The 16688-nt window shown below is 36.3% G+C and overlaps 1 protein-coding gene across 2 annotated transcripts in view; it reads left to right on the forward strand.

The window, feature by feature from the left end:
* Positions 1-11372: 11372 nt before the first annotated feature.
* mettl24 (methyltransferase like 24) overlaps positions 11373-16688 on the forward strand; it is a 118333-nt gene continuing 113017 nt past the window's right edge. Inside the window, exon 1 of one of the 2 annotated variants that reach the window (XM_015607430.3) lies at positions 11373-12132. In XM_015607430.3, the coding sequence (XP_015462916.2) occupies positions 11878-12132 (255 nt within the window). In that variant the 5' untranslated portion in view covers positions 11373-11877. The remainder of the gene's footprint in view (positions 12133-16688) is intronic. The other variant, XM_007255654.4, reaches the window with a different exon arrangement.

A 16688-nucleotide genomic window follows, 5' to 3' on the forward strand; every position in this document is an offset into this window, starting at 1 on the left:
CTCTCAGAGACTCTGAAACACGCCTCAGCAGCAGCGCGGGCAGGGCGCTCATGGATCTCCCGCCCGTGTGTAGTGAGAGTCCACAGCTGACTGAGATATCCAGACTCCTCATTTACAGCACAGGGACAGGAGACTGCTCCGTTCTCTCTGTAGACTAGCTAACATATATATGAAGTTTACACTGCTAACATACAGCTCTGAAAAAAAATATGAGTTTTTTAAATTTTACCAAATTGAAAACCTCTGGAATATAATCAAGAGGAAGATGGATGACCACAAGCTATCAAACCAAGCTGAACTGCTTCAATGTTTGCTCCAGGAGTAACAAAGTTATCCAAAAGCAGTGTGTAAGACTGGTGGAGGAGAACATGCCAAGATGCATGAAAACTACACAACTATATTACACAATCTTTATAGCCGATAGCCTTTATTAATAATAATTAAACTATTATAGTAAAAATATCAGTTTATGTCAATAAAATATCAGTAAATGAGTTGTGGAAATTAGTTCAGTAAAAGTAGCTGCCATCATGTAAACTTATTAAAATTTAAAAAGTGACTTTTAAAAGTGACAGTTTTAATAGATTTCCATAAAAAAAGAAAAATTCACCATTAATTTGCTAAAGTCAGACTCAATGACATAGGCCATTAGGCTGATGCATCATTTTGGGCACCCTTGTCGTTTTATTGATCTGAATATCTTTAGCACTAATTGTTGAAACAAAGAATTTGTTTGGTAAGTTCATTGACCCTAGACCTAAATACACATGTGAGTCCAATTATGAGAAAGGGTTAAGAGACCAGTTGCAAGTTTTTCTCCTCTTTGCATCTTCTCTGAAGAGTGGCAATATGGGAGCCTCTAAACAACTCTCAAATGACCTGAAAACAAAGATTGTTTAACATCATGGTTTAGATGAAGGATCTCAGAGCTCTTAGAGATTTCAGCTGTCAGTTTCCACATTGACGAACAAAGAGAGGAAATGGAGAAACCACAGGCACAGTTCTGAAGACCTAAAGTGGCAGGACAAGAAAAATCTCAGATAATTAGAGGAAAAGAATGGTGAGAACAGTAATAGTCAACCACAGAGCAGCTCCAAACACCTACATCATTATCTTGCTGCAGATGGAGTCACTTTGCATCGTTCAGCTATTCAGCGCACTTTGCATAATGAGAGGCTGTATGGAAGAGTAATGCAAAATAAGTCTTTTCTGAGCACACGCCACATGAGGTATGCTAAAGCACATTTGGAGGAGCCAGCTTCATTTAGGAATAAGGTGCTGTGGACTGATGAAACTAAAATTGTTAAAATAACACAGAATTCCAAAAGAAAAAAATCCACAGTAAAATTTGGTGGTGGTTCCATCATGCTGTGTGAACAGTGCAGGTACTGGGAAGCATGTTAAAGTTGTAGGTAACATGGATTTCAGTCAATATCAACAGATTCCTGAGAATAATATTCAAGAATCAGTGAGAAAGTTTAAGTTGCGCTGGGGCTGGATACATCAAGACAACGACCCTAAACACTAAACTCTGCTTTAAATCTACTAAAGCGTTCATGCAGAGGAACAAGTACAACGTTCTGGAATGATCATCTCAGATCATCTCAGACCCCAGACCTGAATATTATTGAAAATCTGTGGTGTGATTTTAAGTGGACTGTTTATGCTCAGAAACTGAACTGGAGATGATTTGTAAAGAAGAATGATTCAAAATACCTTCAACCAGGAGCCAGACTCTCACTGGAGGCAAAAGGACGAGTTTAGAGGCTGTTATTTCTGCAAGAATCTACTAATCTACTAAATATTGATGTGTTTTTCTGTTGGGGCGCCCAAATTAACGCACCTGCCTAATTTTGTTTAAATGAGACTTTCTGTAAATCCTATAAACTCACTTCTCAAATATCACTGTGTTTATCTGCTATATTATAAATTGAACCAAAATTGCTGATCAATATTTGGAATTTATGTTTTTCGAAATGTTATTTAAAATGTTTCCAAAATGATAGTGTTGTGAGAAAAATTATGATACCAAACCATTATCTCTTTACATACCCTTCTTCATAATATTCCTGGAATGTTTTATACAGGCTAACTTTTTAAAACATTGCAAAAAATGTTAATCTTGTTCTCTGTTGGGTGCATTTCTTATTTAATAGGTATAGGCATACATCTTTATGTCAACAAAATGCAATTATACCTCTCTCTCTCATCACACAACCATAACTCCATAAGTCCAAAATAAATAAAAGTGATAAAAACCTAGGAAAAAAAGTGCTAAATCATAGAAACCAACTAAACCACAATGAAGTCTTCCTTCTATCCTTAATTAATGAAACGCTAGCTGTTTCAGTGCACTGAATGGAGTTGCTAAGAAGTAATGTTAGGAAATGTATCAGTGATCATTATGGCCTTGTGATGAATTGTAGTTAACTGTAGTTAAGATTCTGAAGACATGCCTTTGATCATCATGATTTAATCAGAAAATGAGCTCTGATAACAATGGAAGCCCATTGTGTAGCATTATTATCCAAACATTGCTAAGGGGTCACCCCCACTTATCAGCTTTCATGTGGTAAAGAAAAAACATCTCATTCACATTACAGTGCTGACTGGCACCTTTTTAATGCTTATATGACCAAATTCATGCTTCATGGTTGTACTATCAGATTTTCTGTTAAATCAAATTGTTCATTTTTTAGAGAAGTAACTGAATGGATAAGGATTGTGTATATGTGGTGTGTATACTATTAATATTTGGTGTAGGATACATATACAGTCAAGTAAAAAAGGACACCGAGTTACATAGTGTAGTATGTGGGCACTTGAGCTATATTTTACATTTATATTTTATATAAATACAAATATTCAGGGAAAGAAGTTACATAACTATAACGCTCAAGAAATGTAATTAATAAAAAAGACCGTTGTGAAAAAAATTACTAATAATATATTAATTATCATGTATCATGTATAATGTCTAAAATTAGAATCAGGACCAACAGATAAGCTGCAGGTGATTAGAGCAGGCCAGCCTACAGTAAGTTTAGCCCATTACCGCACCAGAACATTTTCAGCTCTCCAATAGGTTCATCAGATCACAGTATCAGGTAAAACGCTCTTCCTGAACCTGTTGGTACAGGAGAGAAGGCCCATGATTTTGGATGGGAGACATTCTTTATGTTTCTCACATTGTCAAGGCAGCGCTTGTGTTGAACATCCTGAATTGTGGGTAACTGGGTAACTGGGTGTCTGTGATGCACTGGACGGTTTTCGCCACCCGCTAGAGTGCTTTGGTATAAGCAGCGCAACAGGATCCGGGGAGACAGGTGAACTTTCTTTTCTGTTTCTTAAGGATATAAAGACGCTGTTGCACCTTTAAAGACAATGGGAAGATGATTCGATATGTGGTTGCCGAGGAACTTGAAGGTGGACTCCTGCTTCACTGCAGACTTCCAGTTGCAAAGGGATGTGCTGATACCCAGGGGGTTGTGCTTGAAGATCAGCTTGGAGGGGATCACTGTGTTGAATACTGCACTGAAATCAATGAACAATAATCAATTGAGGATGCCATGATAATGTTTAGGACACTAGAAGAATTATTTTATTTTTATTGTTCAAGATTAGTTTAAGGACTTTTTTAAAAAAAAAGATGAATCTTCTGTCGGCGTTTGAAGACCGCGAGTGACTCTGCTGTTGTGACACCCAATGGAAGTTCATTCCATCACCTTGGTCCAAGGACAGAGAAGAGAGTTTTCTGTTGGTTTTGAGGGTTGTACTGGAAAATTTAAAAGCTCTTGGTAAAGATCTGGCTTTGACCATTGCCATCAAGTAGGAAGGAGCTGGTCTGTTTTTGGCTTTGTAGGCCAGCATCAGGGTTTTGAATTTGATGCGGACGACAACAGGATGCCAGTGGAGGGAACGTGGCAATGTAGTCACATGACTGAACTTCGGGGGATTGAAGACGAGTCGTGCTGCCACGTTCTGACCAGCCAGTAGAGAGTTGCAGTAGTCAAGTCATGAGATGACAAGAGACTGCACAAGCACCTGAGTGGCTTCAAGTGAGAAAGCACTGGTAGTTGAAAGCAATTGGAGATGATTGGGGTAACAGGGCAGTAGTCGCTCAGCGCTGAAGCAGTTGAGTGCTTTGGCACTCACACAATGGTGGCAGTCCTGAAGAAGGTTGGGACAGCTGCCTGGGCCAGCAGCAAATTGAAAAATATAAACAAAAACACCAGAGCATTCCTTGGCATAAGCTCTTACCACCCAGCCAGGTACAACATCAGGGCCAGCTGCTTTCCTTGCATTCATCCTGCTCAGTGTGCTACAAACGTCCAAGGTGGAGAGAGTTAAATGATGATTGTAGTCTGGAGAATCTGTTTTTGAAGTGAGTTAAGATTTTAGTAGCCTACATGATAAATTATGTTTTTTTGCACTTAATAAATAAATAAAGGATGAAATATGTTTAAAAATTGAAACTGGATTGTCATTTTTATATAAAACTAGGAGTGTGCCAGTAAAATACCTGACAAAGTCAAGAACTATACAGGAAAGTTAGTGTTTGTGTAGAAACTGACCTGGTGTGATGCAACACTTTTAGTCATAACCCCCTGAACAGCCAGAAAAAATGGCATTACTGAGCTTTATCAGTTAAACACCTACACACAAGCAGAAAACCTTCACCTAGTGTGCCCAGCTGCTGAGTTCACACTCACCAAGGCTTCTTGATATGGAGAGTCAGTGAGTACACAATGCATAAATTATAACAGAAGTGCAGAGGGAGAACAGAAATAACATCCATTACTACATGAGTTTCTTCTTTTAAAGCACCATTAATGTTAAATGGTTATTTCATTGTATACATTTTTATATTCACTTATGGTTACAAATGGTTCTGCATGGTTATCAAATTAAGCCTCAAAAAGCTGACACACTAATTCTACTACTTTCTTTTTATTGTCTGTACTAAACAAAATGAATGAATTAAACATTAATTAATTAATACTTACTTGTACATATACCACATGTTTTATTTGCAGTATGGAAAATTAGACAAACAAACAGCAATCAAGATTGTCTCTGTATAGAGATGGAAAATTTACAGTGCCTATAACTTACTTATTTAAAACTTACCTTTATTGATTTTATGTTTAAAAAAAGATTTTGATGTCAAATGAAAATTTAATTACAATAATACATAACGTAAAACAATTGATTGCAAACATTTTTCCCTTTTATTCACCTAATAATGACCTAATTTAAACAGAGGTGCAGGTACTGGTGCAAGCAGTCTCACAATTAGTGAAGTGGAGATCAACTGAGTGCAGTGAATGTGTTTTTAGTGACTGTAGTAAAAGGACACCTGTCTGAAAGATCCAGTCACTGGTTAATCAGAACTCCTAACTGCAAATACACCATGGGAAAAAAAAAGTCTCTGAACATCACCCTGACCTTAGTCCAGTTGAGGGTTTGTGTCTGAACTGATCATTGTCCAACCTGACACAGCTTAAATAGTTGTGAGCAGTTTTGCAAAGAGGAATAGAGTAAAATTGCAGTGTCCAGACTCTGCCGTGATTGCAGCCAGTGGTGTAAATATTCAGTTGTATGTTCTTTTTAATAGTCATGTAGTTACTATTTTACAATGATACATGATCATTTTAGTTTATATTTTTAATGTGTTTATTTAATTTTAACTTTACATTCTTTGTTGTGTACATTATTGTAAAAAAATATATAGGCACTGTTGATCAACAACTTGTGCAATTTGCACAAGAGTGTTCATTTAGAAGTGTTGTTTTTTGTGATTTGTGGCATTATATTTCCTATTTGGACAGTATGAATTCAATTAGTAATGATATGTTTTGTAACCTTATCATAATGCATTGTATCAAGCAGAAACTACAGAATAAGTGCATTCGCCCAACAGTAAATGGTAAGAAGTGGTGTGGCAGCAGGAAACAGAAACATCTGACCATAGATTGATTTTCACTGACCATTCGGTCCTTCAGGAGGACAGGTGCAGCATATTGGCTGTAGAAATATTCAGATAGTGTGGATTTATGGTTCACCTCTGTTGAACTGTACATTGCAGTGGGTCCAGTTGCAGGTCTCACCAACTAAGACATAATTCACATTTTCCATTCCAGAGAATCCTTCGTGTGACGTGATCTGGGGATATGTGTTTTCCAGATGGCACAGCAGTGTGGGTATATGTGTGTTTGATAATATGTCATAGCTGTCACACAAGCCCAGCATTTGCATCTGGTCCCATAACCAGATAGGTAACAACAGAGGTGTACAATTTATTCATACATGTAAACTGAAACAGTGTGTGCGAGATGCATCCTAAAGTAATTTCTATTTATCTCTAAAAATCACTTACAAAAACAATAAGCTTAATAAAATAGAGACTTTATACACAGTCAACAAAAAAAAGGTTCACTTACTTTATTTACAACACCATGGAATTAATCAATGTGCAACATTAATTATTAATCACATTACATACTTTTGGCCTCCAGGTTATAAACAGATGTGTCATCACTAGGGATCAAACTCCTCTTTAAACCTCCTGATGATGTGGAACAGAGTAGCAACACTCAGGTGCACTTAAATAAATGTGTTTAATACAGTGTGAATGGTTATTTTACCATAAATGTGTCACAGAATGTTATTTTTTTATTTATAAGTAATAAGACTGGGTTTTAGCAGCCAGTTTTACAGTCTCTGAAATGATTAAAACATGCAGATTTACCTTTTATCGTGGGCTTGTGAAAACAAATAATTGGTTGATTAATAGCATCACAGTGGCTTAGATCATTTAGTTTCTTCTTTCATTTAAACTGGAGCTACAAGGCTTACACACAAGCAAAGTAAATAGTCAAAACATGTCAGAAACAAAGTATTGGGACACCTGCTGAAATATTGCTATTGCTGAAATCAGGGGTATATTAAAAACAAGGAATATTCTGGTTTGGTTGCAGAAACTGTCTCTCCTGTTCAGGGAGGGCTTTCTACTAGATTTTGATTGCTATATGGTAAAAAGTGATGATCACCACCTCATTTCTTTCCAAACTCCTAAAGATTATCCCATAAGTGTTGGATGGAGCACCTCATTCCAGAGAACATAGTTCCACTACTCCACGGCACAGTGCAACAGAGAGTCCCATTCTGAATATAGTGATTCTGTAAATGATGCCCAATATTTTTTCTCTGGGTCATCACACTGTTTATAGTGTAGGAGGTCAGTGTAGATTAGTCATTTGTGTTTTGTTTAATTACTTGAAATGGCTAGCAGGTCATACAATACTTGTATTCTAGTGTTTTTGGTCATTGGTCATTGGTCTTGTGATGGCTGCTGTAAATGCAGTTGCTCAAATAGTAACTGTGAGAATGCCTTTGATCCAGTAGGCATGGTGCAGATGTCAGCAAAGGTATCATCTCAAGTATTGGGCTTCAAGTCCATATATGTCCACGTCAGCAGGCAGGAGAGTGTCTTTATAGTCACCCACTTTAGCCTCCTCCATAGCACTTGTTGGAGGACTGAACCAGATAGGTTAAGTAGAATAGCACAGAAACATGTCCCAGAATGAATGCAGTGTAGCCTACTGTAAATTGTATAGGACCTTTCATCTGCTGAGAGCAACCCCATTGCAAGACTGTTATTTCACCGGTATGAAAGTTATTTGTAAAGAGCTTAGAAATTTGATGTTGATTAACATTGTTATGTATGGGTTGTTTATTATTAGTCTTTAGCAGGCATAGTGTTGAATAGTTGATAAGAAGATAACCTTATCTTAAAGTTAAAGTTATCTTAAAACTTGAGCATTAATCCCGAGGTTAGCCATCAGCTTTCTTAAGATGACCATTTATGACATAAACATGTAATTTACATTTCTTTATATTTCGCAGATGCCCTTACACAGAGTGACTTTTTGTGTGATTTAAAGACACGTCAAATTAGATGCTGCTCAATAAAACCCATATAGATACCTAGAGGAAAAAAACTGCATCACAAATATTGCCTATTACAGTATTTGTTTTTTGACTAAACTAAAGTAACTAAACTAAACTAAACTAAACTAGGAAAATATTGAAAATAGGAAAATAGTGCATGTACAGCATTCCATATAAGAGTGGCTTTGTTTAATCAGTTTCCCCTTTTAAATCAGACCGGTTCATCCTGGTTTTAAAAGTGCTGTCTTAAGGTCTGACATAAATAATCATAAACCCTAAGCACTCAGACAGGTTGACCTCTGAACTTGACCTGCAGTTGTCTTGTCTGGTTATTTCCAGTCTGTGTTACATATTTCTCTCAGGTCAGTTGGCCCTAAACTTCACAAACCTGAAAAGTGCTCATAAAGTGAGCAGTTCATCCAGAAACATGAATATGTATTATGCATGAGTATTATATTCTTACAGTGTTTTTACTTTTTTTTTTTTTTTTACCAAATCCTGATAAAAAATAACCAACCAGTAGGCCACATGTCAAAAAACCCTATCTGTGTGCAAAGACATTAGAAATAGATATTTAAAACACACCATTACATGTTTTGCCACAAACGGAAATATAATTTAAAATATCATATTTTAATGAACCACTGTGTGTTTGTTTTAGTCTCAATATGTCTTAATCCTTTCTGAAACAAGAGTGTTTTAAGGTGATTATTGAATTTCACATAGGAATCTTCTTAATTTTTCTATACACTTTAATTCAACTGAAATGTAGTGCAGTGTAACTAAAGCCACAGACTAACTTAAACCTTTTGTAAATAACAGTGAAATTGTGAAAATTCAAATGCAATTAGGAAAAATGTCTAAATATTCTAATAGTCCTTTTATAATTTGTCTCCAAAATGATCAATGAACCAACACATGTCTTGTGCAGTGCAGTGCTGTTGATGGTTAAGCGGTGTTGAAAAATGTTTTTTTTTCTTCTCTTTATAAAACCCTTTGTGTAGCCTGTATCTCCGATTTATGACACATTTTAGGTAAATACGTTTTGTGAAACTATTGTTGAATTATGTTTTACTCCTCAGGCAATACTTATTTATGAAATGTAATATTCTTCACGGTTCCTTTTACCACCAATGTGATAAAAAAAAATCATCAGAATGGAGCATTTTATACCAAACTACCCAAAATATTGATTTATATTGGGTAGCATATTAGCTTGGTGGTTAGCATGTTTGCCTCTCAGTGCTGGAGTTTCTGGTTCAAGTGCCTATCTGGGTGTAGTTTTCATGTTCTGTATTCTTGGTTTTTTTTCTCACTGTGCAAAAACATGGAGATCAGGTAAATTGTCCTAGAGGTAAAGTGTGTGTGTATACTGGCTCCCACTTGTTATTGTACGATATAACAATGTATGTAGGTAATGAACACAAACCAATATAACTAAATCAGAAACACACTGCATTTTTGATTTCATCAGCCCCACAAACGTGTAGGTATGATGATCTCAGGCCTGTGGATTGCGGTAAAAATTGTGTGGTACATTCTGTAATGTGGTGGCAAATTCAATAGCATACACTTCCAACAGGGGGCAGTATTGTGCTTTTAGTTTCTGATTGCCTCTAAAATAATAAATAAATTAATACAAAAAGAAAGTTGGTTAGTTTGTTTTTTTCCCCAACATATTAAACTTGCAAAGCTATAAATGATTAACTCTCTAAAATGAAAATAAATAAATTAAAAAAAAAACCATACCCAATGAGTGCAGGCTTATCCGATCTATTTTTTATTCTGATCTTATTCGTTTTGGCGTTGAGTATAAATAATTTCTTTATGACGCAGCGTCCTGGGTCTTAAGAATTTAATTAATGTGTGCTTTAGAGCAATTTCTGTTATCTTCAATAAGACCGTTAATGAGGGCTGGGATGAAGTGTGTGTGGGGGACCCAAATGATTGTGAGATCAGTATCAGTGTAGTGTGAATAATGAAGCAAAATTTAGATTTACAAAATACTGTAAAAACTCTGTAAGCTAAGTGTTGAAATGTCCAGAAGCTAAAGTTTGTTCGGCGAATAAATCAAATTTCCTAAATGTATCCCTCACCGCAAATTTAAATACATGATGAAAGCCAAATTAAACCCCTAAGAATATCCTTGTACTCATTTGTAAACATTTCTTCTTGTTATATAAATCATTCATTGTATAAGTACCTGCATTCATTTGGCAGGACATAAGTAAAGTTAGCTTCATGTCTACAGTGGCCAGGTATGGAAGTTTGGACACCGAACATGTCATGGCTGATCAGCTATATTTGATTTTTGTGAACATTTTCCTCTGAAGCACATGATCACAAGATCCACATTGCTGCTGATTTGTAATAAAAAAACAAGACATTACCTCTATGGAAGGCTGGATCGTAAAACCCCATCTTCAGTGCTGTAGCACCATCTACTGTCTTTTGAGTACTTTGAGAACAGTTTGTGCCATGCTTTCAACATGTGGTTTTAATATAAGCAGAGTGTAAAAAGAGAAAGGTAGGAATGAGGAATGACTGGCAAAAATCCAAGCCACAAGCTACCCATGAATGGGACATACATTTGGGCTTTAAAACACTGAATTATGCATTTCTAAAGCAATTCATGAATATTTATAAATAGCTTAAGCAAATACTTTTACTTTTACAGTAAAATTGTCAGGATGAGACTTTGTATATGTATTTAAGGTGTTTGCCATAAACAAAGTAGAAACCATTCATACTCTGACTTTGTCTTAAACGTTATCTTTATTTTGTGGTTTGAAGCGTAAATGTGTTACCGCTTTAGTCTGAGGGCTGTACAAGCATTTATTTAACTGATATGTATAGTTTATTAACAGGTGTATGTCTCAAAAAACTCCTTCTAAATTATGCTTCCAAAAAGTGGTATAAATAAAGCAAAGGTTCTTCATTTTAGTTTAAGCCCAAATTTCTTCAGGCATGCACTGCTCTAGTTACAGGGCCAATACTTAGTAGATTAAAATCATACGTATTGTGTTTTAAATATGGCCATATATGTGTATATATGGTTATGAATTAGATACGATATTTTACATTTTTGGCAGCATATATCAATACAATGTTAGTTCTAACATAAAATATATTATGTGATGTCAAGCTTTTCATAAACATTTTATTAAAGTATCAGAAATAGAGAGGAAAATGTTATGTAGGTGTTACTGGAATTTTAAGGATGTTAGGTTGGAAGGTGAAGGAGCTTAAGGCTTTTGTTTCACATTTAGTCAGCTTGAATCTACTATTACAGACTGGTCAATCCTCCCAGCACAATCCCACAGAGGAAAACCCTGCTGCCATCTGCTCTGGTCTGATCTCTCCAAATGCTGCTGCAGATGTTTGGGGGAGGTTCCTAAAAGTTGAGGCACTGTGAGAGTGTGTGAGAGGAGTGTGTGTGCGTCTGTGCCTGTGCTCACATGTGTATGAGGGATGTCCACGAAGGAGGAGTTCCCAAAGTTTTGAACCAAATCTTTGCTTTTTTTTTTATTTATTTTTTTTTTTGCTGTTTTTGTTTTGTTTTTTTGCTGTGAGAGTAGCACACATTCACACGCACAGGCGCATGGACAAAGATGTTTACAGATGGTGGACTCTGTAACTGGAGAACTTGCTTGGAGCCAGGCTTATGCAAGAGAAGGATGGAGAGAATGGGATGAAAACAGAGCAACGTGGACGTGAACCAGACGAGAAGAGAAAAGAGAGTGTGAAGACATGGAAATATAGAGAGAAGATGTGACTGAGAAAAGAAAAAAACAACTTCACAGAAGACAAAAAGAGAGCCTAAAGTCTTGGCAATGGAGAGGAAACTCACGAAGTTCCTGTCTGAGGCAATGTGAGAAAGTTAGAGAGGGAGAGTGAGACCTGGAGGAACACTTGAACTCCAGCATGCTGAAGGAGAGGGTGAACAGGTGTGTGTTACTGCGAGTGTGTGTTCTCCTCTCGGTCCTGTGTGTGTGTGCTCACATCTATGTAGAGTTTAGTGGATATGGTCTAAAGAACTGGAAGAGGGTTCATCCAGTAACCCCAAAATCCAATAAACAGGACCCCAAACACCAAAGGGTCTCTAAAACCTCTGACAGGCTGACTCTGAGGGACGACTCAAAGACCACGTGCTGCCCACCTGTGCAGCAGCAGAGGAAGGTGAGTCTGAATGTGTTTTTGATGCTTACATTGCGTCATTTTTGGAATTAATGATTTACTATATATCTGTACCAATAGAAGAGTTGTAGTCAAGGTAAGACCAAGACCCACAGACATGTTGAGTCATGGTCAAGACTAAGACTTTATTTTAGAGAGTATATCAATATTAATATATTGTTTATTTAATATATGTTAAATATTACACATCCCATATTAATAAATTAAGAATAATGTTGGAATATGTTGAAACTGCTTTTTGACTGAAAAACAACTGGGGCAGAGTAGTACCATGTTGTTGCTGTTTATGTTTTTGACATATAAAACAAAATTAGTTTTATATGTTATATGTTTATATGTTTGCTAATGTGTTGTTTCTGGTGCTGTAGCAAGTGGAAAAAGTTAAACACAGCAATGTCTTCGTACCACTCCGCTATTAAAAATTATAAAAAAAAAAGAATAGGCCCTAATTATTGGGATAACCTCAGGCTGTATTGAGAGCAGGGACAAAAAAATTAAAAAGGCAATGTATGACACAGAGCCCAACCAGAGTGCATAAAGCTATAATGTGCCATGTATGATAAACTAGTCTTCAACCTTGTTTAAGGTTAATAATAACATTAAGTAATTTTATGCTAAACACACATTACATTATGCTAAACACTATCTTTACAAATACGAAAAGCCTGCTGTATTACTTTCTTACACACTGCAACAGGAAGCCACGGCTAAAGCTCATAATACATTAAGTCCCCAACCATCTGAACATTCTTGTGGGAGATTGGCTAAAACTGTAAAATAAGATGGAGTAGATGCATATTAAACAGATGTAATAAATTTTTTATGTTTTTTTTTATCCATCACTGACAACAGCTTACTGTGTCTTTAAAAACGTTGTCGTTTATCCTTTTGTGAGAGCACCTGTGGGGCACCACATCAAATGTTCTTCACTGACAAAGCAACCATAAGTAAACCTATCTCACTCTCACACCATTCATCCTGTCACTTCATCATGTTTCTCACCTGCAGTAAATATATATACAGCACTGCATCCCACTGCATCTTCTCTACTGGAAAGGGAACTTTTTGGGACACTGTCTAGTAGAGGTGCCATAGAAGCACTTCTTAATTACACCCTTTTACCCCCTTGTAGGGCAGAAGGGCACCATAGATGGGCACTTATTAAGACACATTATCAAACTCTAAAGGGCACTTTAGGGGATAGAGGCATGAGGACAGGAGACCCAAGTGCAATGCAATAAGCACATGCAACACAGGAATAAAAAAAACAAAAATGTTTGAAAATCAGCCTTCCAAGGCGTGCAAAGACTTTGAATTACACGCTTCTTATTGTAGCTTGACAGACAGGAAGATATTCGTGAATAAAAGATTCTTCAGAGCGTAAATCCAGCTGGATGCTCCATATTGCATACAGTGAAGATGTGCATAGCTTACAGATGATTAAATCACTGTCACAAACAATAGACATTACCCAGAGAATACACACAATACAGGCATAATGGCGAAACAAAAATATTGTAAAAGATTATTTGAACTTGTTAACAGAATAACCCTTAAAAGTGAGGTGTCTGAGAGTGTCTATAGATATCTCAGATGGTCATGAAGGTTTTTTTTTTATATTTACTAGTTAAAGCTGAGGCATTATGATGGCATTATGTATAGAATAGTATGTCTTGCTGTACATTTTCTATGGATCTTTAAAAAATAATGTGATTAAAGTAAGGTTACTTTTTAATTACTTAGTGATGTTCTTTAACATCACAAACCAGATACCCCTTTCAAGAGTACATCACTCATTTCAGTTCTCTGGTACAGTTCTTTACAGAATTTCATGGGCTCTGAATTTGGCAATGCTTTAAATGTGATTGATTGAGGTAAAACAATATATGTCATCTTGAAATACCTGCATGATGCATTAACAACTATTGTGCAGAAAGTTTAATGTATAGCCCAACCCCGCCCCTTGATCAGAATTGAATATCATCTGATTGAACTGAAAGGGGATCAGTATCCTCCCAAACATAGCATCCTTTCTTTCCACAAAAGATATGTGAAGTGGTAAAGTAATTACATCACTACTGTAAAGAAACCAGAAATCAGAAATTCTGTGCAGTACACCATATTGTGATGTATGAACTTCTCTTAATTACCTAATTCTGCATCTTACCACTACATTAATTATGCAGAAGGTCTGTAACATCAGTTTTAATTCCTTTTTTTAAAAGCCCAGCTTTTGTCCTTTCAGTTTAAACATTTTGCATTAAACAAAGCAAAGCATTTTTCTTCAAAGTCTGGACATTTTAATCCAGAAAATACTATAAAAATATAGACCACTAATGAAAAAGAACACATGCTGTAAAGCTCAAAACACATTTTTACAAAATTCTATACTTTCTTCTCATACTGGCTTTCTGTGTGCATGAGCATGTATATGTGCATGTGCGTGTGTGTGTGTGTGTGTGTGTGTGTGTGTGTGTGTGTGTTGCTGGCTATGTCTGCCCAAAGGTCGAGCAGGCAAACAAAGGAGCATTGACACGCTCTGTTCTGATTAAAGCGTTTGAGTTCCACACCCACGGGGATACACAGCCCCAGGCCCTGACCTCCCATCAGACTCTCTAAACCTGGCTCAGGACTATCCTCTTAGCCTTTACACACACCTACACAAGTTTCTCTCGCTCTGTCTCTGCTTTCTCATACTCTCTCTCTCTCTCTCTCTCTCTCTCTCTCTTTGTCCCTGTTCTCTCATACTCTCTCTCTCTCTCTCTGCTCTCTCATACTCTTTCTCTCTTTTGCACACAAGTAAGTGCAGTCACAGGCATTCAAACATTCTTTTGTTCTCTCACACTTGACAGACTCCAGTCAGAATTCATTAGCAGTCTTCTATTGCCCCTTTTTCTCTTTCCAGCTAAATTTTTCTCCAAACCACACAGCAATGTCTTGTGTAAAAGTATGAAAGGCCGCTCATTTTGTTCCCAGTCTCACACATAAACATCAACAAAAGGCCCATGGAGAACAAGGGCTATAATCAATATTACATGCACCATATGCTTGTTCTCGCTTTTTTCTCTAGACATTTGTCGCTGAAGCCCTCATGGGCCTAGCTCTACATAATCATCTCTGAAACCCAGATGACATGTGTCATATCCAAGCTACATTATTGATGAAGTATTTCCAACAGCCTTTTCAAACAAACAGAACAAAGATCCGTTTGGATTTGTCCTAATAATGCTAGTTCAGGATTTAACAGCTTTGTGAATGTGGTTCTAAATCACCGATCAGTACAGGGGTCCACTTATGATGATGTTTGTGTGAGTTTACGAAAAACCTTTAAAAAAACATATTTATTATAAACGGACATAAGGAAACACTTCAGATTTTGCTTTTGTGACATAAAAGAAAAACAATGAATTTAAAAAAGTGTTTGACATTGCATATTGCATATAAATATTGATTTTCCATGGCATGGGTCCTTCAATAATATTCAGTACTCTACAGCATATGCTTATTTGGAGCACAGGGGATTTAAAAAATAAACTGTTTGAAGATGGTGAGAGTTAGCATGAACACCATATGGCCAATCTGATCAAGTTGCTGTGAGGTTTAGTGTCTATTGTTTTAGTTGGTTAGACAGTCTTCCCACAATCTACATATCATACATTTCATTAGTATTTGGTCAGTAACATTTCAGATTTTTTTTTGCTGTTATACATCATATTAAATATAAACTAAAACAAACATATGTTCACTCATGATGGATGACTTAGCTATAACGGAAATACAGTCCTTCTAAAACATACCGTTGTCTCTCCATTTTAGGTGACTAGGAGTCCAGTTTTCCAATTGTTACCTTGGTCAATGGTGTTCGTAAAAAGAAAGCACATTTAGCTTTTAGGGTTATTTTAAATGATATGTTTATGTTGCATTTGTATGTTGTGTTTGTTACCCTTGTTTCTTAGCACTGGTACCAAAGAAGTGAGCATGTCAGTAAAACATGCAAAAATGTGCTGAAAAGTCATTGAGCTAGGAAACTGCAGGGAAAATGGTAAAACACTGTTTATGATAGAAGAAATGTTTAGTCACTAGGTTGAATTCACCAATTATCTGAAACATCTGCATCATTAAAAGGTTCAGATGTAGATAATAACACACTGTATGGGAAATGTGGTATTTAAGAGAACTGTATAACATGGCTTGATCATTATCTAAGTCATAATTACAAAAGAAGAGAATTTGACCAAACCTTATAATACACAAAGAGATGTTCTGTTCATGTATTTTATTGAACACATTAAGTTAACATCCAAAAACCTTACTATTCCAAACATTACAGAGTATTTATCAGTGATAATGTCAGTTAAATGTCTTCATTTGATCTGTAACTGTTAAGGAGATGAAAGGGTACACAAAGGCCTGACACCTGATAACAGAAAGTTATCTTCTACTTGCTGTGTAAATCACAGGGGAATGAGGAGTTCCCTCATTATGGAGGCAATTCATTGCTGTTTTCAAATGTAAAATATTATTCCACTTTGTCTTTT

The sequence above is a fragment of the Astyanax mexicanus genome, chromosome 1 (assembly GCF_023375975.1).
Source record: "Astyanax mexicanus isolate ESR-SI-001 chromosome 1, AstMex3_surface, whole genome shotgun sequence".
Taxonomy (NCBI): Eukaryota; Metazoa; Chordata; class Actinopteri; order Characiformes; family Acestrorhamphidae; genus Astyanax; species Astyanax mexicanus.